General features: G+C 45.7%; 1 protein-coding gene across 4 annotated transcripts in view; it reads right to left on the reverse strand.

The window, feature by feature from the left end:
• Nucleotides 1-24,373, reverse strand: part of EHMT1 (euchromatic histone lysine methyltransferase 1) — a 173,052-nt gene that overhangs the window by 44,170 nt on the left and 104,509 nt on the right. For all 4 annotated transcript variants that reach the window (XM_012808299.2, XM_023516087.1, XM_023516086.1 and 1 more), the window contains exons 11-15: nucleotides 9,342-9,485; nucleotides 7,836-8,062; nucleotides 6,593-6,760; nucleotides 5,174-5,256; nucleotides 3,516-3,622 (exon numbers count right to left, since the gene is read on the reverse strand). In XM_012808299.2, coding sequence (XP_012663753.1) covers nucleotides 3,516-3,622; nucleotides 5,174-5,256; nucleotides 6,593-6,760; nucleotides 7,836-8,062; nucleotides 9,342-9,485 — 729 coding nt within the window. The remainder of the gene's footprint in view (nucleotides 1-3,515; nucleotides 3,623-5,173; nucleotides 5,257-6,592; nucleotides 6,761-7,835; nucleotides 8,063-9,341; nucleotides 9,486-24,373) is intronic.

Consider the following 24,373-nt stretch of genomic DNA (forward strand, 5'->3'; position numbering starts at 1 on the left):
AAAGGAAGCATGCAGTCAGAGGATGGAATCATTCCTTTCACATACTCAGAGAGAACTACCAGCAACCTGGGCTTCCAGACCCAGAAGAGCTTCTGGGAGGAGCCCCCACACTTGGTCAGAGAAAAAACACTCCCCTGGCTCCCAGGTCCACACTTCAGGGCCACAGGCAGGGAGAGGCCCTGCTGCCCATCCTGCCCACTTGACGCCTTGCCCGCCCAAGCACCATCCCTCCTCCAACATGCCCCTCATCCAGGCCACAGCCTGACACCCTCAGCTGGCAGCGCTGACACCTCTCTTCCCAGGAGCTTGTGCCCTCACGGCTGATCCTGAGCACCCCACTGCCTCTGAACCCTCATAGTCCCTCTGAGGATGGGGTCTCTGGCAGCTCCTCCTAAGTGCTCATGGCTGCAAATCCAGACCCTCACCACTGCCTCTGCGTCCCCGGCTCCGTGGCCTCTGGGTGATGTCAGCAATAAGAGTCTGCACATTAAACAAGGGCTAGATATAACTCCGAAACTGACAGAGAGATGAGAAACGGAACAACTAAACAGAAATCAGTCCTAAAGAGGGCAAGAAAGATGAGAGAGAAACAATATTTCTTTCAAAAGGCCAGTGCTACAATTTGCATATGGTTTATGCTCCCCTCCACCCGACCTCAGGCTGAGGCTCTGTCCCCCTCAGGTAGTGTGGGGAGGCACCTGGGAAGTGGTGAGGCTGTCTAGGTGGGTTAAAGTCTTTGTTGCCAGAGGGGGACAGTTCTTGAGGGAACAGATGTGCCCAAGGGTGTCACAGCACCAGCAGCCTGAGTCTCCAGTCTCTCCCACATGCCTGCTTCCCCTCCACATTCTGAGCAGCACAAGGGCCTTACCAGACGCCAGCCCTCCACCTCAGACTTCCCAGCCTCCAGAACTATAGGAAGCACATGTCTTTTCTTCACAAATTAACCCAGTCTCAAGTATTCTACTATAGCAACAAAAAATAGACTAAAGATAGCTAGGATTAAAATTACAACATAAGACATCAGATATAAATAAAAATATGTTAGAAATTAAAAGTATAACTGGACAAATGGTTCCTGTTAAAATACTAAAGATTATTGGACACAGTTTTTTTGTTTTGCCTGGATTCACCACAGGTCACAGCAATCTCAAATGCCCAGGCTCAAGCGATCTACTCACTTTTGTCTCCTGAGCAGCAGGGACTACATGCACACATACTCCTGTGCCCGGCCAATTTTTAAGTTTTTAGTAGAGATGGGGTCTCCCTCTTGCTCAGGCTGGTCTCAAACTCCTGAGATCAAGGGATCCACCCACCTGCCTCAGCCTCCCAGAGTGCTGGGATTATAGGCGTGAACCATTGCACCTGAGTTTTAAAAAATTGAGCTGTAAGTTTAAAATATATATATCCAAAAAGGAGGGGGAAAGAGCAGAATAAAAAGATGGAAAAGGCTCAGCGCCTGTGGCTCAAGTGGCTAAGGCGCCAGCCACATACACCTAAGGTGGCGAGTTTGAATCCAGCCCGGGCCCACCAAACAACAATAATGGCTGCAACCAAAAAATAGCCCGGCGTTGTGGCGGATGCCTGTGGTCCCAGCTACTTGGGAGGCTGAGACAGGAGACTCGCTTGAGCCCAGGAGTTGGAGGTTGCTGTAAGCAGTGAAGCCATAGCACTCTACCCAGGGGGACAGCTTTAGGCTCTGTCTCAAAAAAAAAAAAAAAGATGGAAAAATGTTCCAAGCAAATAGTAACACAATGTCCACAGCTATGACTAGAGACATGAGAAGAACACAGGGGAGAAGGACACACGGGCAGCAGAGTGGTGGCACAGCAGGTAGGGTGGCCCTACAGGCCTATCTTTCTTAGGCACAGACAGGTTATAGTCCATGTAAATGGCTCCTTTCAGACAGCAGAGTTTGGGGCTCTGACACAACAGCAAACCTGTAGGTCACCCAAGAGCCGACAAGCTTCCCTCAACCAAGAGGCCACTATCAGCACTGTGGTACTTTGAATATAAACAAGCAAGGAACAGCAAGCATTTGAGGAAAACCTTTAAGTGTGAAAGAGACTAAAACAAATAAAGCAGCATTGGCTTGGAGCCTGCAGCTCAAGCAGCTAAGGCTCCAGCCAGAGACACCAGAGCTGGCAAGTTCAAATCCAGTCCAGGCCTGCCAAACAATGACAACTACAACAAAAAAATAGCCAACCATTGTGGTGGGCGCCTGTAGTCCCAGCTACTTGGGAGGCTGAGGCAAAAGAATCACTTAAGCCCAGGAGTGGGAGGTTGCTGTGAGCTGTGACCTCATAGCACTCTACTCAGGGTGACAGCTTCAGGCTCTGTCTCAAAAACAAACAAACAGAGCAGCACAAAACTTCAAAACAACTATAATATCTTCAGAGAAATAAAGAATGAGAGGCTACGAAGAAAGGAACGGTCACAGAGGAGGAAAGGGCCTCAGTGTTTCAGCATATGATGGTGCATGTTAAAAGTCCCCCAGGAGCCCAAGTTAAAGTTGACAATGCTGCCTGGAAAGTGGAGCCCACAGGTGGGAGATGGATCATGGCAGAGACTTGGTCCAGGAGGCCCCAGCCAGCAAGAAAGCTGGGCAGACAGAGGAGCTCCCCACAGAAGACACAGCCCATACACTTCGAGGGCTGTGCTACCATGAGGCAAAACATTCCTATAAGGTCCCACATGCAGGATCAGAAGTTAGACATGTTCAGTTAGACTTTGAACATGGCATCTGACAAACAAGGAACCCAACAGAGGGGCTGGGGAAGGGACATCCCAAGGGGTGGCTGTGGCATCTGGGAGTCTGGACACAGATGAGACATGCCACACAGACTACACAGCTCTGCTTAAGAAGTGTTTACATAGCCATGTCACACATGTTCTGAATGATTTTTAAGGCAGCAGCATAAACACTCGAAGCTCAGGAGGGGTATCTGTGCTAATGCTGAGCTCTCCCTTTACCCAGGACATGGGTAAATACTAAAACTAAAAACTAACTGAAAACTGAAAAAAAGTAAATTAAGAAACAGCCAGGGGCAGCGCCTATGGCTCAGTGGGTAGGGTGCAGGCCCCATATACTGAGGGTGGCGGGTTCAAATCCAGCCCTGGCCAAACCACAACAAAAAAATAGCTGGGCATTGTGGTGGGCACCTGTAGTCCCAGCTACTCAGGAGACTGAGGCAAGAGAATCGCCTAAGCCCAAGAGTTGGAGGTTTCTGTGAGCTGTGACGCCACAGCACTCTACTGAGGGCAATAAAGTGAGACTCTGCCTCTAAAAAAAAAGAAAGAAACAGCTGGATCAGCAGCAGCTATTTTCACACATGTTAATAAACACGAGAAGCAGCAGCTGAAAGTGCCAAGCACTGTGGGACAGGGAGGGACATGGGTTTATTTCAGCCTCACAGCACTATCTACTCTTCAATGATCAGAACTAAGAACCTGGCACTACTCTTTTTTGGTCAAAGTAGAAAAGCAGGTAAAGAGCCCTGGGAGGGCGCAGTGCAAACCTGGACCAGCATGTGGCAGATGTCCACGTGGCCAGCCTCCGCTGCGGCATGCAGGGGTGAGCGCTTGCTCTGGTGCTCCATTTTGAAGTTGGGATCGATTCCATCAACTGTGGACAAACACGGTTTTACTCACGACTCAGATGCAGCCACAACCCTCCTAAGGAGGGCAGTCGTCAAGGCTGGGAGGATAACCCAGCATATGTCCTGTCCTGCCAAGGGGAGCCAGGTGCTGCCCTGGGAATGTCTGAAGGAAGCAGGTGCATTCCGTGGGAAAGGCAGGGGCAAGACCCCTGTCAGACCCAACCCAGCCATACACCCACTAACTCGGGTGCCTCTGAGTCCCAGTGCCCCTGCCACAGCCCCCAGACTCTGCAAGAAGACCAAAGAAGGCAGGAACCCTTGGGCCAGAGCAAGGCCTGGAGACAAATGACTTGGACACGTGTCCACTTTCAGGAAGCCAAAAAGGACAGTGAGCCAAGAGACCAATCTTACAGTAGTGAGGAGATCTCACTTTATCCTTTCAGGAATCCTGAGGATATGAAGCTGTCATTTTGATCAACATAAATAAACCCCTTTTTTTAGAGCAAACTGTTCTTTTCCTTTCATCACTTACTGTCAAGTAAAGGGCTTCTTAATTAGCCTTTTCAACCCAGAGAATATGAACTCTAGAGAAATCAAGTGTAGAGCTGTAAGCTCAGAGATCCAATGACCACGGGGAAGGTTTTACCAAGTATATTTTCTGTTACTGGGAATCTAAATCCGTGGATTTATCTATTATAAAATACAAATGCAGAAACATACTCCAGCCCTAATGTGACTAAATCACACCTGTTTGCAGCAATGCTGCCTTTGTCACACAGACAGGACATCTGCTTTTCATCAACAGGCACATCATAAGGTGACCCTGATTCACTAATTTTATTTTTTGCACCTCTATTGTTTTTTTTTGCAGTTTTGGCCAGGGCCAGGCTTGAACCTGCCACCCCCTATATGGGGCCAGCACCCTACTCCTTGAGCTACAGGTGCTGCTCCCCCCTTTTTTTTTGGAGACAGAGTCTTACTATGTTGCTCTCAGTAGAGTATAGTGACATCACAGCTCACAGCAACCTCAAACTCTTGGGCTTAAGAGATTCTCTGCCTCAGCCTCCCAAGTAGCTGAGACTACAGGAGCCCACCACAACGTCCGGCTATTTTTTTTTAATTGTTGGGGATTCTTTGTGGGTAGACTAAACCAGGTTACACTGATTGCATTTGTTAGGTAAAGTCCCTCTTATAATTATAACACTTGGCTATTTTTAGAGACGAGGTCTCGCTCTGGCTCAGGCTGGTCTCAAACCAGTGAGCTCAGGCAATCTACCCACCTCGGCCTCCCAAGTGCTGAGATTACAGGTGTGAGCCACCATGCCTGGCCTCTGCTTGTTTTAATAATTACATACTTAATTCAAAAAATTACAAATTCATGGAGAATAATCTAGAACCTTGAGTAACTGAATATGAACACATTCATCATAAAAAGGCTGCACACCAGTGGGCAACTTCCTTGTGCTGTTCAGAGAACTCAGACTATAAACAGAAAATAAAATGAGACTGGCCTCATGAAAAAAGGGGCCCCCATAACCACCCACTCCTGAGGGCTGGATGTCAGGAGGGTAACTTACCCAGCATGAGAAGCACTTTCTGTAGCTCCCCCTGCCTGGCGGAGAAGTAAAGCTGCTTTGGGTGGAAACGGAGCTTCTTGGGTCTGCAGGAAAACACAGCACAGCAGTCAGCTCAGGCTCTGACATGTACACGTGAAGGTGGAGTCTAAAGTGCCTAGGTACTGCCTACCAGTCAGCCCCAGGTTCAAATGCCTACTAACCCACTAATCTCAAGGCATCTCACAGTAAAAACACCTCCATAAGTGACAGCTGTCCTCTCCGTCACAGCATCAGAATGCTACACACCATGAGACTCTACACAACACACCAGCTCGATTGGTAAGGGAGGCCAGAGGAGCCCCAGGGCAGTGCGTGCAGACCGGGCACAAGGAGGTGCTGATGGTGGTACCACAAGGCCCCTTGGCTGGTTTAGAAGATGCCTGGGCAGAGGGAGCCAGCAACACAGGCACTTTGCCTTGAAACCTTGACTCTGTAAGTTGAGAACTAAGGAGTGGGGAAAAGGCAGGGTCAGGAGCAGTGACTATGGGCAGAACAGGCTCAAGAGACTAGGCTGCAGAGACAGAGAAGGAACCACATGGAGAGTCCAGGGTGAGGAAGGTTCAGCACAAGGGATGTATCAACACCAGAACATTTCCATTAGGCAAAAGGGTAGCTGACGGCTGGGCTTTCCCTTCCAGGGATGCAGTGTGAGGGTTTGATCTGATCCCTGAGCAGAGGAAAACAAGGGCCCCACTGGGGAAGCAGGAAGAGCACCATTTAGGAGCTTTCAGGTAAGCCAAGGGGCACCTGCTCTGACCCTTGCCTTGTACAGATAAGGGGAGCTGTGGGGGGAAATGGCCACTCAAGGGAGGTGCAAGAATATCCAGGGGAAACGTCCTAAGAGCTCAACAAGACTAGACACACTGTGGCTCAAGTGGCTAAGGTGCCAGCCACATACACCTAAGGTGGCAGGTTCGAATCCAGCCCGGGCCTGCCAAACAACAATGACAGCTGCAACCAAAAAATAGCCAGACGTTGTGGCGGGCGCCTGTGGTCCCAGCTACTTGGGAGGCGGAGGCAGGAGACTCGCTTGAGCCCAGGAGTTGGAGGTTGCTGTGAGCTGTGATGCCACAGCATTCTACCCAGGGGGACAGCTTGAGACTCTTGTCTCAAAAAAATTAAAATAAAAAAATCTTTAAATTAAAAAAAAAAAAAGACTAGATATACTTATGGCTTCAAAGTTATCACCTTTTGCTCTTAGAACAATAAAGAATATAAAAACTTGCAAAACTTTACCAAAATAGTATAAAAATACACAAATTGTTCATGAACAGCATTAATCAAATGCTGAGAAGCACCACAGTGACGTCAGGGAGCACAACAGGCAGCACTGACCACCATAGCCCTGGGACACCTCTGAAACCGCAGCTCAGTCCTTACTTTTCCGAGTCCAGAGCAATCAGAGCACTCTCCAAGGTCTCCTTCCCTGGGCCCTGGGGAAGGCCAGGAGTCTGCCGAACCAGCCCAACAGGTCCCGACGGATCTATGCCCTCAGGCACCTGGGGGGCTGCGCCATGTGGCTTGTCGTCCAGTGGTGGCCCAGCCATACTGCAGGGGAGGAAACCAGTGAGGCTGAGTCTTAGCAGTCAAGAAAACCACCTTCTGATGGAAACCAATGAGAGCATAAAACATGATTTACTCCAATCTGTTTAAATATATTAATTTTCTGAGAGAAAACAACTGCCAAATTGCTTATTATCTGCTTAGCCTGAGGATGAAATGGTCTGGGACTCAGAATCAAATTTCCAGGGAAATGTATTAAAAAATGAGGGCAACTTTTCCAGGACTTCCAGGCCACATGTTCAAATGTCTCATGAATGAGCTTCAGGTTCAATGTATCTAATGCCCTCCCCAATACAGGAAATTCCACTGGAATTTTTACTTAAATGTACAGATCAGTAAGAAGGAATCAACACTTTCCCAAAGCCAGTTCTGATATGTCCACAATTTGAGTGTCTTTGAAATGACCCCCAAAGAAGTTTCAGGGTTTTTTTTTTTTATATCAATGTGACATTTAAGTTTTTTTCCCTCTTTTTCTGTTGGACAGTTTATGTATGGTTTTTTGCTGCTGTTTTCAAAGTGTGTCTTTCCATTATTTTATTTTCTAGCAGGATACTGGTAGTAGGGAATAAGGCGCCTGACTTCTGCAGCTGCTGCCTTAATCTGATCCGTTTACTGACTCCTTTTAGCTCTGAAAATTTTTCAGATGTTCCTACAGATCCTTTCAGGAAGACACTTACATGTGTCTAATACCAATACTTCTTTTAGGCTGTTTTTTCTTGTCTTCAGCTAAGGCCTTCAAACCTTAGTGCCAAGTAGTGCAGTGAGACCGCAGCACGCACTCGAGTTGGGTGCACAGACAGCCACCTGCGGGCAGCAGGACGCTGTGATCTCAGCACTGAGGCTCATGTGAGAGCTGGTTCAGAGTCAGGCAAGTGACTGAGACAGACCTACATACAAGTGGCAATGAATGAACTTCAGTGTTTCTTAAGTGTCAGAACTCACAGTGGGCATGAGTCAGCTGAAAGACTGCTGGATAAAACAGCAGAAATCAGCAACTAGTAACGATGGAGCCATCTCCAGGGAGCCACCCGGAGAGCTGGCCACAGCCCCTATCAAGCACCTGCCCGTGGTGGTGTCAGCCCTGCCCTCCAGGGCCGAGCTTTTCTCCTGTCCGAGCACTGGAGTCACCGTGGAGGTCGTGTCTGCCTTCGCTATTGTCACCTCTCTGGCCTTGGAGGTCTCCTCCCCGCAGTGGGGACAGTAGCTGGCATCATTGACTCGAGAGGCACAATCTTTGTGGAAACGGTGAGAGATGCTGCTCTCAGGTTGACACTCCATGAAATTACCCTAAAAATGGAAGTCATAAAATCACCTCTTAAAAATTGGGGCTAATATTGAGAAAAATAAACCAGGTACTATTAAACCAGTGCTGCACCTCGTGTCTAGCTAGGCTGAGTAAGTGAGCCTGGCAGCCAGGGGCTGGTCCTAGCTATTCCGTCTCCAGCGGGAGAGAAGGGAAAACACTGCTCTGCAAAGCAGCCCCCACAAGCCTCCTGCTGAGAGGATGCCCAACAGGGGAGAGGTTACCTGACTGATCCCAAGACACCCCATGCCACGGTCTTGCTCCACTTGAGCAAAAGGCTGTATGAAAAGAAAAGGTCCAAAGAAGAAACCCTGAAAAAGCCCACATTTAGGGTCTGAAAAAGGGACAGACTCTAAGCACAGGGTACCAAAGAGGATATTGTCTGGCAATCCAGGGGACAGAAGCCAGAGGAGGGACCCACAGCAGTAAGAACAGCACATTCTTGCAGCAAGTTAGAAAAGTAGCTTCTCTCTTTTTCAGCAGATGCAAAAAAAGGATGTTTAAAGACAAGAAAATGTATGAACTCAAAGAAAAACCCACATAAAGTGGAAGCTCTTGGCCTCGGCCACAAAGAGACAGCAGGGCAACTACAGCATGTGAAGCTGTGGGTATCACATGGGCATGAGCACGTGAACACACAAATGTGAACACATATACACATGGGCACCTATGGGCATGCGCACATAAGTGCACACCCCCACACAAGCAAGAACACACACATGGGTACACACACACAGGTGCACACGTGGGCACTCATGCAGATAGTCACGTGGACACAGAAACACACCAACGCTCACACAGGGTGCTCCATAGGGAAGAGGCCCATTTCAGGAGACCCCTGAGCACTGGTTGAGTGCAGATGTTTGATGAACAGAAGAAACCAGGAGATACAGCAGAGGATGGCACATATGCCTGTCCTTAGGAGGGAAACACTACTCAGGATGCTCATAGCTGTATGATGTGAGGGGCGGGGTCACAGTCCTACTCATCTCTGCAAGGCCCAGGGCTCACTGGTAGAGCAGGGAAACAGGGGCTTCAGGTCTAAGGCAAGAAAGCTCAACAGCTATGGTGAGGGGCGTGTGAAATGCTGGAGATCTCAGGATGGGCCCCAACTTGGGATGAGCCATTTGGACAAGTCTGCTGTGTGCTCGCCAGCCGGTGGCCTGCCCTGCAGCAGAATGGGCAGGGTGGGAACAAGTGCTAATGACCAGATGCGCACACTACACAGGACACAAGAGGCTGCCAGGCAGGCTAGGCTCTTACCGCCGTGCAGAAATAGCCGCAGCCAGGACAGCACTGGTGCTTCACCATGCGGCCCCGGTGGTCTTCACACAGCACCAGGAGTGGCGCCTTGTTGGATGGGCGCATCAGCTCGTACTTGACCACGCTGTTGGTGCACCGGCCCAACTGTAATCAGATAAGACTGGGGTCAGTGAGAGCTGCAAGGCCATGGCTTTCCTACCCTGTGCCCTAGGAGGTACCTGGCACATGGCAAGTGCTCAGCAAGTGCAAGCTGACCAACACAGCAGGGAGCCGAGCAGGGAGCCTTGCAGGCAGACGGGGGTCCTGAGCACAAACCTGCTGCCAACGCTGGGAAAAGTGACAGTCTCAGGGTGCCACTGTCTTCTGCACAGACACAGAAGACAGCCAGCACATGACCACAACTTGTGCACTGAGAGTGACAGGTACGTGTGCACCAAAGCAGAGAACCAGCTGCTTGTCTCTGGGAGAAGTCAAGGGAAACATACTAAAGAAAAAGGACACATGCTGGGCAGGACAGCCCAGGCCATCACAAGCCACCAGTGAGGAATGGAGCAACAAATCCTTCGACACTGCGAGGTCCTGGAGCAAGATGCAGACAGCAGAGTCTCCTGGGTCTGCCTGGAGAACATGGCCACTGGAAGGGGTTTGCAAGGGGCACAGTCACCCCAAAAGCTACTGTGCTCTGCATGGTGTCAGACAAAGGTTTGCTGGTTTGTATGTAAAGCTCTCTGACAGTCAGTAAGAAACACAAAATAGCCCAACAGAAAAATAAGCAAAGAATTGAATGGCAATTCACAAAAGAACCACAAATGTCCCCCAAACACATGATAAAACGTGCGCTTCCTGGCGATGAAGGAAATGCAGAGTAAGAAGCCTGTGACCCTCCTGCCACCCTGCCTGGGACCAGGCAGGGTCACCTTTCAGCAGGCCCATCTCTGAGGTCTACAGGAGCTGACACACCAGCACTGAGCTCCGCCTGAGTTGCCACAAACAATTTGGGAACACAAATGCAAGAGTTCACAAATGCACATTCTTCTTCTAAGACTTTGCCTAAGTGAGTGCACAAAAATATATCTTGAAAAATGCAGCATTTGCCAGGACAAACAACCAACATGACAATCCACAGAGCAGCAACCACAGGATGTGCCTGAGTGGCACTAGTGACCAACCTGTCAAATGAACAAGGAGGCCACTAATACTAAACTAGATCATGTTAGAATCGCCCAGGAATTGTGTGTTTAAAGACAGTCTGGGTACCAACACATAACTAGGGAACAAACATTGGTAACGGCATGTGACTGTGTCTCTATCTATAAAACAGAGACAGAAGAGACCTGAGGACTTGAGGGGTCCAAGTGCAGGAAATATAAGGAAATGGTGTTTTGGAAAGAGTCCTTCAAATGAATGGCAATGTGAACCAGTCGGGGCTAGGAAAGAAAGAGATAAAGCAGGACAAGCACAGTGCTTCACACCTGCGACCCCAGCACTGTGGGAGAAGGAAGGATTGCTTGAGCCCAAGAGTTTGAGACCAGCCTAGGCAACACAGCAAGACTCTGTCCCTACAAAACATTTAAAAACTGGCCAGGTATGATATGAGAACCCATAATCCCAGCTTGGGAATCAGAAGCAGGAGGATCCCTTGAGCCCAGGTGTTCAAGGCTGCAGTGAGCCTGGATAGCACCGCTGCAACTCCAGCTTGGGTGACAGAGCAAGACCCTGTCTTTGGGGTACATTCCAAGTAGACCATGTGGCTCTTAGAATGCTGCCACAGCAAACACACAAGTGGCTAGGAGCCACAGCCCCAGGAAGTCGGCCCTTTTTGCTGGGCCTTCTCAGTTCCTCACAAGTGGTAGGTCAGTGCAAACCCGGAATCGCTAGAGCCCACATGGACCCTCCTCCCTCACTGAACAAAGTAACCAGAAGGGAAAACCAAGCCTCTGGCCTAGCGCACAGGTAAAAACTTGCTGTGACTGAGGAAAAGGCTTTAATCAAGACCATCTACTTTTAGGGGAGGGCAGCAAATAATCCTGGGCCCAGGAAGCTCCAGAGAGACCAGGGATCCTCAAACTTTTTAAACAGGGGGCCAGTTTACTATCCCTCAGCCCGTTGGAGGGCCAGACTGCAAGCCCTGGGACAAGTTGGCTGCTAAGCAGGACAGGCAGCAGCAGCAAAAACACCGGGCGGGCTGGATAAATGTCCTTGGCAGGCCTCATGTGACTCGCGGGCTGTAGTTTGAGGGCACCTGCAGCCCACTGAGGCCTCCTATACCCAGAGGCAGACCCATCCCAATTCAAAACTGCATTTCCCTGCCGTGGGCTAGAACAGACCCAGGGGCACAGGGCCTGCTGAGGACTGGCTCCAGAATCACAGGAGGCCCCATCACCAGGCTGGCCTTCCCTGAGGAGCTAACAGAAGTGACCTACCACAATGAGGGGAAAAAAGCATGGAAAAGGGCCCTTCACCAGGGCAGAGGCACACAAAAAAAGCCAAAGGCTGAAAGCCACAGGTGAGGCAGAAGCGGTGAGGAACCATGGCCAGGGGCACCATCCGGCATGGCAACCACCACCCCCTGCAGCCAACTTAAGCACGAGATGAGACTAGAGCAGATTATCACCCAGTACAATTCCCCTCTCAACCTTCCCAGGGCATCTGGCAATATCTGGAGACATTTACAGTTGTTACCACTAGGCAATCTAATGGGTAGAGGCCAGAGATGCTAAATACCCAACACTGAGACAACGCCCCTCCCCCAAAGAATTATTTGGTACAAAATGTCAATAGTACTGAGGTTAAGAAGTCTTACACTAGGCTCGGCACCCATAGCTCAGTGGATAGGGCTCCAGCCACATATACCCAGGCTGGCCAGTTCGAACCCAGCCCAGGCCAGCTAAATAACAATGACAACTACAACAAAAAATAGCCAGGCACTGTGGCAGGAGTCTGTAGTCCCAGCTACTTTGCGAGGCTGAAGCAAGAGAATCACTTAAGCCCAAGATTTGGAGGTTGCTGTGAGCTGTGACGCCAAAGCACTCTACTGAGGGCGACATAGTGAGACTCTGTCTCAAAAAAAAAAAAAAGAAAATGAGTCTTACACTAGAGGAATCTAAACCCACTATCAAGAGAAAAAATAATCAAGAAGAGCAGATTTAGAGATGACTAAATTATTGTATTTTATAGACTGGGAATTTTAAGAAAGTCAATGTAAATACTAGAAATTTAAAAAACATAGTAACAAAGTCAAATGCCTTTGATTAGTTCATGAGTAGGAAAAATCAGTACATCTGAAAAAGGGCCAGTATAAATTATCTATACCTAAAATGAAAAAAGGGGGGGAATACAAAGCATCAAAGAGCTGCAGGACAATATCAAATAATCTAACACGTACAACCAGAATCCCAGAAAAGGAAGACAGAAAGAAAAGAGCATGCTCAGCAAGAACGCACTCCTGACCAAGAATCGGTAGATGCCAAACTTAAGACCTAAGGAGCTCAGAGAAACCTACAGAGGATCACCACTGAAAAAGCAAAACAAACAAACAAAAAAACCAAAATTACTACACTTAGGCACATCATTTTTAAACCAGTGAAAACCAAAGATAAAAATCTTAGGGGCAGCCAGAGAAAAAAGACACATCATCATATGCAAAGGAACGAAGGCAAAAAAGGAGGAAAAAAGGAGGGTAACAGATGATGTAAGCACAAAGCTTAAAAGTAGTTATATTCGGCTGGGTGTGGTGGCTCAGGCCGATAATCCCAGCACTCTACAGGACCAAGGCAGGAATTCGAGACCAGCCTGATCAAAAGGGGGACCCTGTCTCTACTAAAATAGAAAAGATTAGCTGGGCATTGTGGCAGGTGACTGTCAGGAGGCTGAGGCAGGAGGATCATTTGAGCCCAAGAGTTTGAGGTTGCTTTGCTGTAAGCTACAATGCCATGGCACTGTACCCAGGGCAACAGAGTGGAGACTGTCTCAAAAAAAAAAAAAAAGTTAGATTGTAACTCAGCAATATTAATACCTACGCTCAGTGAAGATAATCTAAACATACCAATTTTAAAAACAGAAACTGCTATACAATCAATCAATCAATTGTATTTCACTTAATAACAGAGTCTGTTCTGAGGAATGCGTCATCAGGTCACCCTGCTATTGTGGGAAATCACAGACGGTGTTCACACAACCTGAGCGGCACAGCCTGCACTGCTCCACAGTGCCCAGTGGCCCCAGGCTGCATGGCTGGACATCACGGACTACACTGCATACACAATGGAAAGTATTCAAGTGTCTAAAGACACCTAAACACAGCAGAGCAGAGGCTGAGCATCCCAAATCCAAACACCTGGAATATGAAACACTCTGTGCCAAAGCATTTTAAATAAGGGCTATTCAGCATATATCATAATCTTGTGAGACCACGATCATGTATATGGTTCACTGTGGACAGAAATGTTTTTGAGGACATATGACTGTGTTAGATGAAAGAGCAAGTCCAAGAACATGCTGTCCACAAGAACCCACTTTAAATTCAAAAAGAGATTAAAAGTAAAGCTTGACGCCTATGGCTTTAGTGGCTAAGGTGCCAGCCACATACACCTAAGGTGGCGGGTTCGAATCTAGCCCGGGTCCGCCAAAGCAACAATGACGGCTGCAACCAAAAAAATATAGCCAGGTGCTGTGGTGGGTGCCTGTGGTCCCAGCTACTTGGGAGGCTGAGGCAGGAGACTCGCTTGAGCCCAGGAGTTGGAGGTTGCTGTGAGCTGTGATGCCACGAGCACTCTACCCAGGGGGATAGCTTGAGTCTCTGTCTCAAAAAAAAAAGAGAGATTAAAAGTAAAAGGGTATAAAAATACCTATCATCCAAACATTAATAAAAGAAAGCTGAGTAACTATGTTAATATCAGAAAATGGAGACTTCTGGCTCTATGCCTGTAGCTCAGTGGGTAGGGCAACAGCCACATACACTGGGGTTGGCGGGTCTGAATCCAGCCTGGCCTGCAAAAAAACAACAGTGACCAACTACAGCCAAAAAATAGGTAGGTGTTGTGGTGGGCACCTATAGTCCCAGCTACTAGGGAGGCTGATGTAAGAGAATCGCTTAAGCCAGCAGTTCTCAACCTTCCTAATGCCGCACTGTATTTTCATTGTTAAAAAGGAGTTGTTATCCACAGGTTGAGAACCACTGGCTTAAACCCAAGAATTTGAGGTTGCTGTGAGCTGTGAAGCCAGGGTACTCTACTAAGGCTGACACAGTGAGACTCTGTCTCAAAAAAAAAAGAAAGAAAGAAAAGAAAAGAAGAAGAAGGAAACTTCAAAGCAGTGGTTTTAACAGGCGTGAACCGGGACATCCCATGAAGACAGTGGGAGTCACTCACCAAAGTGCACATACTCGTAACAACAGAGCTGCTGAAATACGCTCAGCAAAAACTGACAGGTCCGGAAGGACGAATGACACACCCTATTGCAGTTGAGACTTCAACACCCCCCACAGCGACAGAACAAATGGACAAAAGGGCTAGAAGAACTGAGCAGCAGGGACGTGATGGTGTTGGCCATTATGGGACCATATACATTTGTCAAAACTTAAAGAACTATTAAAAAAAAGACGATGTTCACTATGTGCAAATTATACCTCCATAAACCTGGCTGAAAATGAAGAGAACAGAGATATAAAAAGGGGTTGCTCTGGTCCAAGGGGAACAGGCTGAACATCATGAGGGACGCATCTTCTTGGGGGACAGCAGTGAACTCAGCACCTGGAATCCCATACAGAACAGAAGGATTGACCAGATAGCAAAACCAAACCCACAGACAACACTCATAACAAAATCAAGGACTCAGAGAGTGGCCAGAGACAAACCCCGCCAGCCATGGGATGGGGACGCGGGGAAGTGTGGGTCAAAAAGGGGCAATGTGATGGGAGCACAGCACCCAGGAGCCTCCTGGCAGGAAGAGCAGGGGGCAGGTGAGTCCCAGGGCTGCAGTGAGGTCTGGAAGGCAGGCTGGTGCTGATGGCCTCCAGGGATGCTCGAAGCTGCCCTGCCAGGGTCCCTCTAGTGGACAGGGAAAAGCTGGCAAGCACAGAAAGAGATGGCAGAAGTGAAGAGAGTGGGTCTGTCCAGAGAGAGAGACAGTCACAGAGAGAGAAACACACACACAAAGAGAGACAGAGACAGAGACAGAGGGGGTTCTAGACCAGAGACAGAAAGAGAATCTAGACCAGAAAGAGAGAGAGAAGTTAGTTCAAAGAGAGAAAGTCTAGTCCAGAGAGAGCTCAGGTGAAGTCCAGTGGTTCTCAAGATCTTGGGTGTGAGTCTTCTTACTACTCTTAAAGGTCCCACTCTTAAATAGGTGTTGTTCAAGTGGGATATATATTGATATTTACCATATTTGAGATTAAAGTGGAAAAAATTTAAGAATACTTATTTAAAAATAGCAGTAAACTGGCTCAGGCTCAGTGGTTCACACCAATAATCCCAGCACTCTGGGAGTCTGAGGCAAGAGGATCCCTTGAACCATGAATTTGAGGCTACAGGGAGTTGTGATTGCATCACCGCACTCTAACCTGTGTGACAGAGGCAGAGTCTAACTCTAAAAATAAAACAAACAAACAAAAAAGGTAAAAATGGCAATAAACCTATCACATGTTAATAAAAAAGAACATATTTAATGAAAATGTGTTTTTCAAAAAATAAAAATGCTAATGAGTGGCACCGTTTTGCAGTAGCTGCAGAATTTCTTTTTTAATTTACTGTTGGGGATTCATTGAGGGTACAAGAAACCACGTTACACTGATTGCATTTGTTAGGTAAAGTCTCTCTTACAATCATGTCTTGCCCCCAAAAGGCATGGTGCACACCAAGACCCCACCGCTCCCTCCTTCTTTCTCTCTATGTTCTCCCCTTCCCCCAGCCCCACTATGTCATTAATAGTCATTAATTGTCCTCATATCAAAATTGAGTACATAGGATTCATGTGTCTCCATTCTTGTGATGCTTTACTAAGTAAGAATAATGTGTTCCACTTCCATCCAGGTTAATAGAAAGGTTATAAAGTCTCCATTTTTAACGACTGAATAGTATTCCATGGTGTACACATACCCCAACTTGTTAATCCATTCCTGGGTTGGTGGGCATTTAGGCTGTTTCCACATTTTGGTGATTGTAAATTGAACCACAATAAACAGTCTTAGTGCTAGTGTCCTTATGATGAAAGGATTTTTTTCCTTCTGGGTAGATGCCCAGTAGAATAGGATTGCAGGATCAAATGGGAGGTCTAGCTTGAGTTCTTTGAGGGTTCTCCAAACTTCCTTCTTAAAAAGTTGTATCAGTTTGCAGTCCCACCAGCAGTGTAAAAGTGTTCTCTTCTCTCCATAGCCACGCCAGCATTTGCAGTTTTGAGATTTTGTGATGTGGGCCATTCTCACTGGGGTTAGATGGTATTTCAGGGTGGTTTTGATTTGCATTTGTCTAATAATTAGGGACGATGAGCATTTTTCTTATGTTTGCTAGCCATTTGTCTGTTTTCTTTAGAGAAGGTTCTATTCATGTCTCCTGCACATTGATATGGGATTGTTGGCTTTTTTCACGTGGATTAATTTAAGTTCTCTATAGATCCTAGTTATCAAGCTTTTGTCTGATTCAAAATATGCAAATATCCTTTCCCATTGTGTTCGCTGTCTATTTGCTTTGGGTGTTGTCTACTTAGCTATACAGAAGCTTTTCAGTTTATTTAAGTCCCATTTGTTTATTTTTATTGTTGCAATTGCCATGGCAGTCTTCTTCATGAAGTCTTTCCCCCAGGCCATTATCTTCCAGTGTTTTTCCTATGCTTTCTTTGAGGATTTTTATTGTTTTATGCCTTAAATTTAAGTTCTTTATCCATGTTGAATCAATTTTTGTGAGTGGAGAAAGGTGTGGGTCCAGTTTCAGTCTTTTACATGTGTATATCCAGTTCACCAGCACCATTTATTGAATAGGGAGTCTTTCCCCCAGTGTATGTTCTTGTTTGGTTTATCGAAGATTAGGTGGTTTTAAGATGCTAGTTTCATTTCCTGGTTTTCTATTCAATTCCAAATGTCTGTATCTCTAATTTTGTGCCAGTACCATGCTGTCTTGACCACTATGGCTTTGTAGTACAACCTGAAATCTGGTATGCTGATGCCCCCAGCTTGTTTTTATTACTAAGAACTGCCTTAGCTATATGGGTTTTTCCTTGTTCCATACAAAATGCAGAATCCCTTTTTCCAAGTCTTGAAAGTACGATGTTGATATTTTAATAGGGATGGCAATGAATCAGTGGATTGCTTTGGGAAATACAGACACTTTAACAATGTTGATTCTTCCCAGCCATGAGCAAGGTGTGTTTTCCTTACTTAAGATTTCATAATTTTCTTTTTATAGGTCCTTCACCTTTTTTGTTAGGTAAATTCCTAGGTATTTTGTTTTCTTTGAAGCTATGGTGAAGGGAATTGTGTTCTTAATTAGCCTCTCATCTTGACTGTTATTGGTATATACCAGGCATCCTCAAACTATGGCCCATGGGCCACATGCGGCCCGCCCAGGACATTTATCCAGCCCACCGGGTGTTTTTGCTGCCGCTGCCTGTCCTGCTTAGCAGCCAACTCATCCTGGGGCCTGCAGTCGGCCCTCCAACAGTCTGAGGGACAGTGAACTAGCCTCTGTTTAAAAAGTTTGAGGACCCCTGGTGTATACAAAGACGACTACGGTCTTATGGACATTGATTTTATATACTGAGACATTACTGTAGTTTTTGATAACTTCCAGTCTTGTGGTTGAGCCTTTGGAGTTCTCTAAGTATAAGGTCATATTGTCAGCAAAGAGGGAGTGTTTGAGCTCCTCTGCTCTCATTCAGATGCCCTTTATTTCCTTGTCTTGCCTAATTGGATTGGCTAGAACTTCCAGCACTGTGCTGAATAGTAATGGTGACAGAGGACAACCTTGTCTGGTTCCAGTTCTAAGAGGAAAAGCTTTTAGTTTTACTTCATTCAGTAAAATAATAGCTATGGGTTTGTCATAGATAGCTTTGATCAGTTTATGAGATGTGCCACATATGCCTATACTCTTTAGTGTTCTAATTAGAAAAGGACGCTGGACTTTATTGAATGCATTTTTTGAAATCTTGAGTGGATCATATGGGCTTTGTTTTTGCTTCTGTTAATACAGTGGATAACATTTATGGACTTGCGTATGTTAAACCAGCCTTGCATTCTTGGGATGAAACCTACTTGATAATGATGTATGACTTTTTAGATGATAAGCTATATCCTACTGGCTAGAATTTTGTTGAGAATTTTTGCATCTATATTTATTAGTGAAATTGGTCTGAAATTCTCCTTTTTAGTTGGGTCTTTTCTTGATTTTGATATCAGGGTGATGTTTGCTTTGTAGAATGTGTTGGGGAAGATTCCTTCCTCCTCATTTTTTTTTTTTTTGAATAATTTCTGCAGTACAGGAAAGAGGTCTTCCTTGAAGGTTTGATAGAATTCTGGTGTGAAGCCATCCAGACCAGGGCATTATTTTGTTGGAAGATTTTTTTATTGTTTCTTTAATCTCAGTGCTTGAAATTGGTCTGTTCAGGAGCTCTTTTTCTGCCTGGCTAAGTCTAGGGAGAGGGTGTGATTCCAAATAATGATTCATTTCTTTCACATTGTCAAATTTGGAGGCAGAGAGTTTCTGGTAGTATTCAGGGACGATCTCTTGTATCACTGGGGCATCTGTTGTTATTTCCCCTTTATCATTTCTGATTGAGGTTACTAGAGATTTTACTTTTTTATTTTTAGTCTGTCTGGTCAAAGGTTTATCTATTTTATTTATTTTTTCAAAAAACCAATACCCTGTTTCATTAATTTTCTGAATGATTCTTTTGTTTTCAATTTCATTGATCTCTGATTTAATTTTGGGTATTTCTTTTCTTCTGCTGGATTTAGGCTTAGATTGTTCTTCTTTTTCCAATTCCATAAGATGGCTTGTGAGTTTGTTGATGTGCTCTCTTTCTGTTTTTCGAATGTAGGCATCTAAAGTGATACATTTTCCTCTCAGAACTGCTTTTGCAGTATCCCACAGATTTTGGTAGCTTGGGTCTTCATTATTGTTATGCACAAGGAAGTTAATGATTTTCTCTTTTATTTCTTCCTGCACCCAACTGTCATTCAAGAGAAGGTTGTTTAATTTCCATGCCTTTGTGTGGGGTTGAATTCCACCTTTAGTGCCTTGTGGCCTGAGAAGATATAAGGTAAAATTTCAATTCTTTTGACTCTGTTGAGGTTTGTTTTGTGTCCTAGGATATGATCGATTTTGGAGAATGTTCCATGGGGCTATGAGAACAATGTATATTCTTTAACTTTGAGATGGAGTGCTCTATATGTGTCTATCAAGCACAGTTGTTTTAGGGTCTCCTTTAAGTCCCTTTTATCTTTGTTTATGTTTAGAAGATCTGTCCAGCTCTGTAAGAGGAGTATTAAAATCCCCTGTTATGATGGTGTTATAGGATATCATATTGCTCAGACAGAGTAAGGTCTGTTTCAAGAATCTGGGAGCATTTAAGTGGGGTGCATAAATATTTAGAATTGAAATGTCTTCTTATTGTATTTTTCCCTTGACCAATATAAAGTGACCATCTTTGTCTTTTTTGACTTTAGTTGCTTTAAATCCACATGTATCTGAAAATAAGATTGCAATTCCTGGGCAGCAAAGAAGTAGGGCGCCGGTCCCATATACCCAGGGTAGCGGGTCAAGCCCAGCCCCAGCCAAACTACAAAGAAAAAAAAAAAAAGATTGCAACTCCTCTTTTCTTCTGAATTCCGTTTACCTGAAAAACTGTCTTCCAACCCTTAACTCGGAGTTTTAATTTGTCTTTTGAAGCTAGGCGTGTTTCCTGCAGACAGCAAATGGATGGCTTGTGTTTTTTAATCCAGTCAGCCAATCTGTGCCTCTTCATTGGGGAATTCAAGCCAGTAACATTTTATTGAGATAACTGATAAGTGTGGTAGTCTTCTATTCATCTTATTTTGTGAGAGTCCATTGCTTAGCTTTTTTTACATCAGTGTGGAAGTTAGGTTCTGTCCTTTAATTTCTGAGTTCTTTGCTGTTGATCCATTGTGATGGTCAGTGTGTAGAACAGGTTGAAGTTTTTCCTGTAGAGCTGGTCTTGTTGTGGTGAATTTCCTCAATGTTTGTATATCAGTAAATTATTTGATTTCTCTGTCAATTTTAAAGCTTAGCTTAGCAGGATATAGAATTCTGGGATAGAAATTGTTCTGTTTAAGTAAATTAAAGGTAGATGACCATTGTCTTCTTGCTTGAAAAGTTTCATTAGAGAGTCTGCAGTCACCCTGATGGATTTGCCCCTGAAGGTCAACTGGCACTTACTCCTGGCAGCTTGAAGAATCTTTTCTTTTGTCTTGACTTTGGACAGGTTCATCACAATGTGTCTTGGAGAAGCTTGGTTAGAGTTGAAGTGACCTAGGGTCTGATGTCCCTCTGAAAGGAGTGTATCAGAATCTTTAGTGATATTTGGGAAATTTTCATTTATAATATTCCCTAGTATGGCTTCCATTCCCCTGGGGCACTCTTCTTCCCCTTCTGGGATACCTATAACTCATATGTTTGAATGCTTCATAAAGTCCCATAATTCTGTCAGTGAACATTCTGCTTCTCTCTCTTCTTTTCTGCCTCTTTAACTATCTGGGTTATCTCAAGAGCTCTGTCCTCTACCTCTGAGATTCTTTCTTCTGTGTGGTCTAATCTGTTGTTGATACTTTCTATTGCATCTTTAAGTTCCCTAATTGATTGCTTCAGTTCCTTCAGCTCTGCTATATCCATTCTATATTCTTCATATTGTTCATCTCTTATTTGATTCTGGTTTTGGATTTCCTTTTGGTTATTTTCCACTTTATCAGCAGTTTCCTTGGTTGTTTCTATCATTTCTTTCATTGTTTTCATCATCTGTATTCTAAATTCCCCTTCTGTCATTTCTAACATTTCTTTATAGATGGAACCCCCTGCAGTAGCTACCTCACGGTCCCTTGTGGGGATTGCTCTGGACTGGCTTTCCATGTTGCCAGGATTTTTCTGCTGATTCTTCCTCATGAGTGTTTTCTTTTATCTGTTTCCTTGCCCTAATTTTCCTTTCATTTCCTCTTGCTCTTTAAGTTATCGTGCCTCTGAACTAGGGTTTTGGTGAGTCCCAGTGTGCCAAAACTGGTCTCACTCAATGCCCGAGGGCTAAGGCTATAAGGTCCCAGCTTCTAGCCTGCTCAGTTACTAGATTACTCTCCCAAGATCTCCCATCCGATCCTTGCTCTGCAACCCTGAGGGCGGACCTTGCTGGGGCAGTTCTCCCACAATGGCTCCGTGTGGCCCACAGCCAAACACTATTAGCTCTGTCTGGCTCAGCGGCTCTGTCTGGCTCAGCGGCTCAGTCTGGGGCCCTAGGCAACACTTAAAAGTCCTCTGTACTCTTGCCCAAGTTTTCCCAAGGTAGTTCAACTGAGTCCAAGTCCAAAAAAACCAAAACAGCTCACAGGTAAGGCCTTTCCAGTTTGCAATTTCACTGTTGCTATAAGGGATTAGACCAAATGAACACACACAACCATTTGCCAGTTCTCCACTGCTTTTGTCCTCCTCATGGGGCCCAGAAATCTTTCACTGACTCCCTGTGTCCCCAAAGCGATGTTTCTGGGCAGATCCCACCAGCCAGAGATGCCTGGAGTCTTCTCTCCCCAGTCTCACTGTGCCCAGTTGCAAGGAAGCTGTTGCTCAGTAGCTTCCTCCATCTTGTTCTTCTCCCCTCCCCCCCGCCGCTGCAGAATTTTTTAACATCTAGTTTAACACAAGACAACTGATCCTCACATCTGCTTCTGCATTAGAGCAAATGCTCATGGACATTTTTGTTTCATATGATACCCAAACTCAACAAGCGGTAGTTTCTTAAAGGTAAGTTGGAATGCAGAACTTCTAAAGTATTACATACAAACTCCCTGTACAGTTACACTGAGATCTGCTGGATGCTTTACCCAGGCTTGATTCCTAACTGTGGAAGTCACTAGTTTTCAGAGTTACACAAGACTTCCCAAGTGCACATCACTCCAAGGTACACTCTGTGAGAGCACAAGGGTGAATGGTGCATAGCTTCTTAGCCTCACGATAAAAACCAGCCTGGCCTTTCAGGGCAGGGCTCAACATGACAAGAGTCCTGTGGGCCCATGACACAGCAATGACAGCCAACACAGACAAATGAACCTAGCAAATATGTCCAAACACACATGCTCATAACAGTATTTTGAAAGCAAGAACCAATCTATCTAAGACGATTCCACAGTTTAAAGACTGACAAACACAGGGTAAACACTAACCCTGTCTTTCCTCTCTGGCATGTCAACTTAGTAGTAAAATAGTAGAAGAGACATATCTTTTTATAAAACCACTCCAACCCATAAATGAACAATAAATGATAGAATTAAGACCAATTAGGAACCCCCAAAGAACAGCAGCTAACATTGGAAAGAGAAACATGCTGTGCCACGCACACCTTGCAGAAGGAAGGGGACGGCCTGCAAGCAGCCAGGCTGTGTCAAGCATGAGGAAGCTTGGAGCCCACACAGTCAAGGTGTGGGAGCCTTCAGAAACCAAATGGCTTGGGGAAGGGAGCACTGTGGGGCAGGGAGGGCTTCCCTGGTGGGTGAGGTTGGGGAGAGGAGTCGCCTGGGAAAAAACCCATGGATGGGAACAAAGTGGAAGAGAAAGGGACAAAGCTCCCTTGATGGTGGTGACCTTGATGATTGTTACCAGAGTTCACCTTAGATAAGATTCAGTAAGCCCAATATTTGTTTTGTACGATTTTCTGAATGTATGTTTAAGTTTATAAGGGAGAAAGTTTACAACACATTAAATACAGAAAGATCACAAGACCCCAAGAATGCTAATGGGAGAAAGGGAGGTGGAGAGAGGAGAGAAATGAAACCAAGCCCAGGGGGACACTACCGTAGGTTGTTAGAGCATGGGCTCAGGCCTGCTCTGACAATCATGACAAAACCTATTTCAGAGGCACCAAAGAGATCCAGCAGATGAGGGAAAGTTCTTCTATGCCAAAGAATTCCAGCTTGTGATTGCAAGAGGAATGACAGAATCTCAAAATCCCAACTTTGCAGCTTCTACTGGAAATCTGGATTTAAGCAGTGGTCAGTGGGACAACAGTAAAACCTTCAGGCAAAATGTCAGTGAGGAAAGGACAGGTGGCCCACCATGGAATCCCAGGCTCATCTTAACACCACCCTAACTTCCAGAGCCCCTTGCAGAAATTAAACCACAAAATACTTAAGTACTTGACTCCATGCAAGCCTTCAGACCTAAGCTCTGGGGTACAGGAACTACGGATGACAACTGTGTGACATAGCAGGGAGGCCCCAGCTAAGACAAGACCCTGGGGTCCGGTTCCAAACAAGGTGGCAAGGGTGGCAGAGGGATGGTCTGGGGGAAGGAGACACAAGAGGCCTAAGAGACACTGCACATGATGAAAGGGACTGGTTTGGATTCATTCAGAGAACACAAAGCACTTCTGTGAGGACATCTCACTGCCAGCTAGTACTACGTAAGAGGGAAAAGCTGTAATTTTTGTTACATGTGAAAATGCACTGCTGTTATGTGAGAAAATCTTTTGTCTCGAAAGAAATACATGTGCATACTTAGACATTTAATGGTAAATGGAGTTTGTTTTAACACAGTAGCTCAACACCGAGAAACGACAGGAGGCTGAGAGCCAATGCAGGAGATGGTCAAAACTGAATGGTGGGCTCCAAAGATTAACTGTGCTCTACTTTTCCATTAAAAAAAGTTCCTTTAAAAAAGTAGGACTCTCACCATCCTTAATCATCAGAGAAATACAAATCAAAACTACTTTGAGATATCACCTAACTCCAGTAAGATTAGCCCATATCACTAAATCCCAAAACCAGAGATGCTGGCGTGGATGTGGAGAAAAGGGAACACTCCTGCACTGCTGGTGGGAATGTAAACTAG

This window comes from Otolemur garnettii, unplaced genomic scaffold (assembly GCF_000181295.1).
Source record: "Otolemur garnettii isolate 467f Iridium unplaced genomic scaffold, OtoGar3 scaffold00087, whole genome shotgun sequence".
Lineage (NCBI taxonomy): Eukaryota > Metazoa > Chordata > Mammalia > Primates > Galagidae > Otolemur > Otolemur garnettii.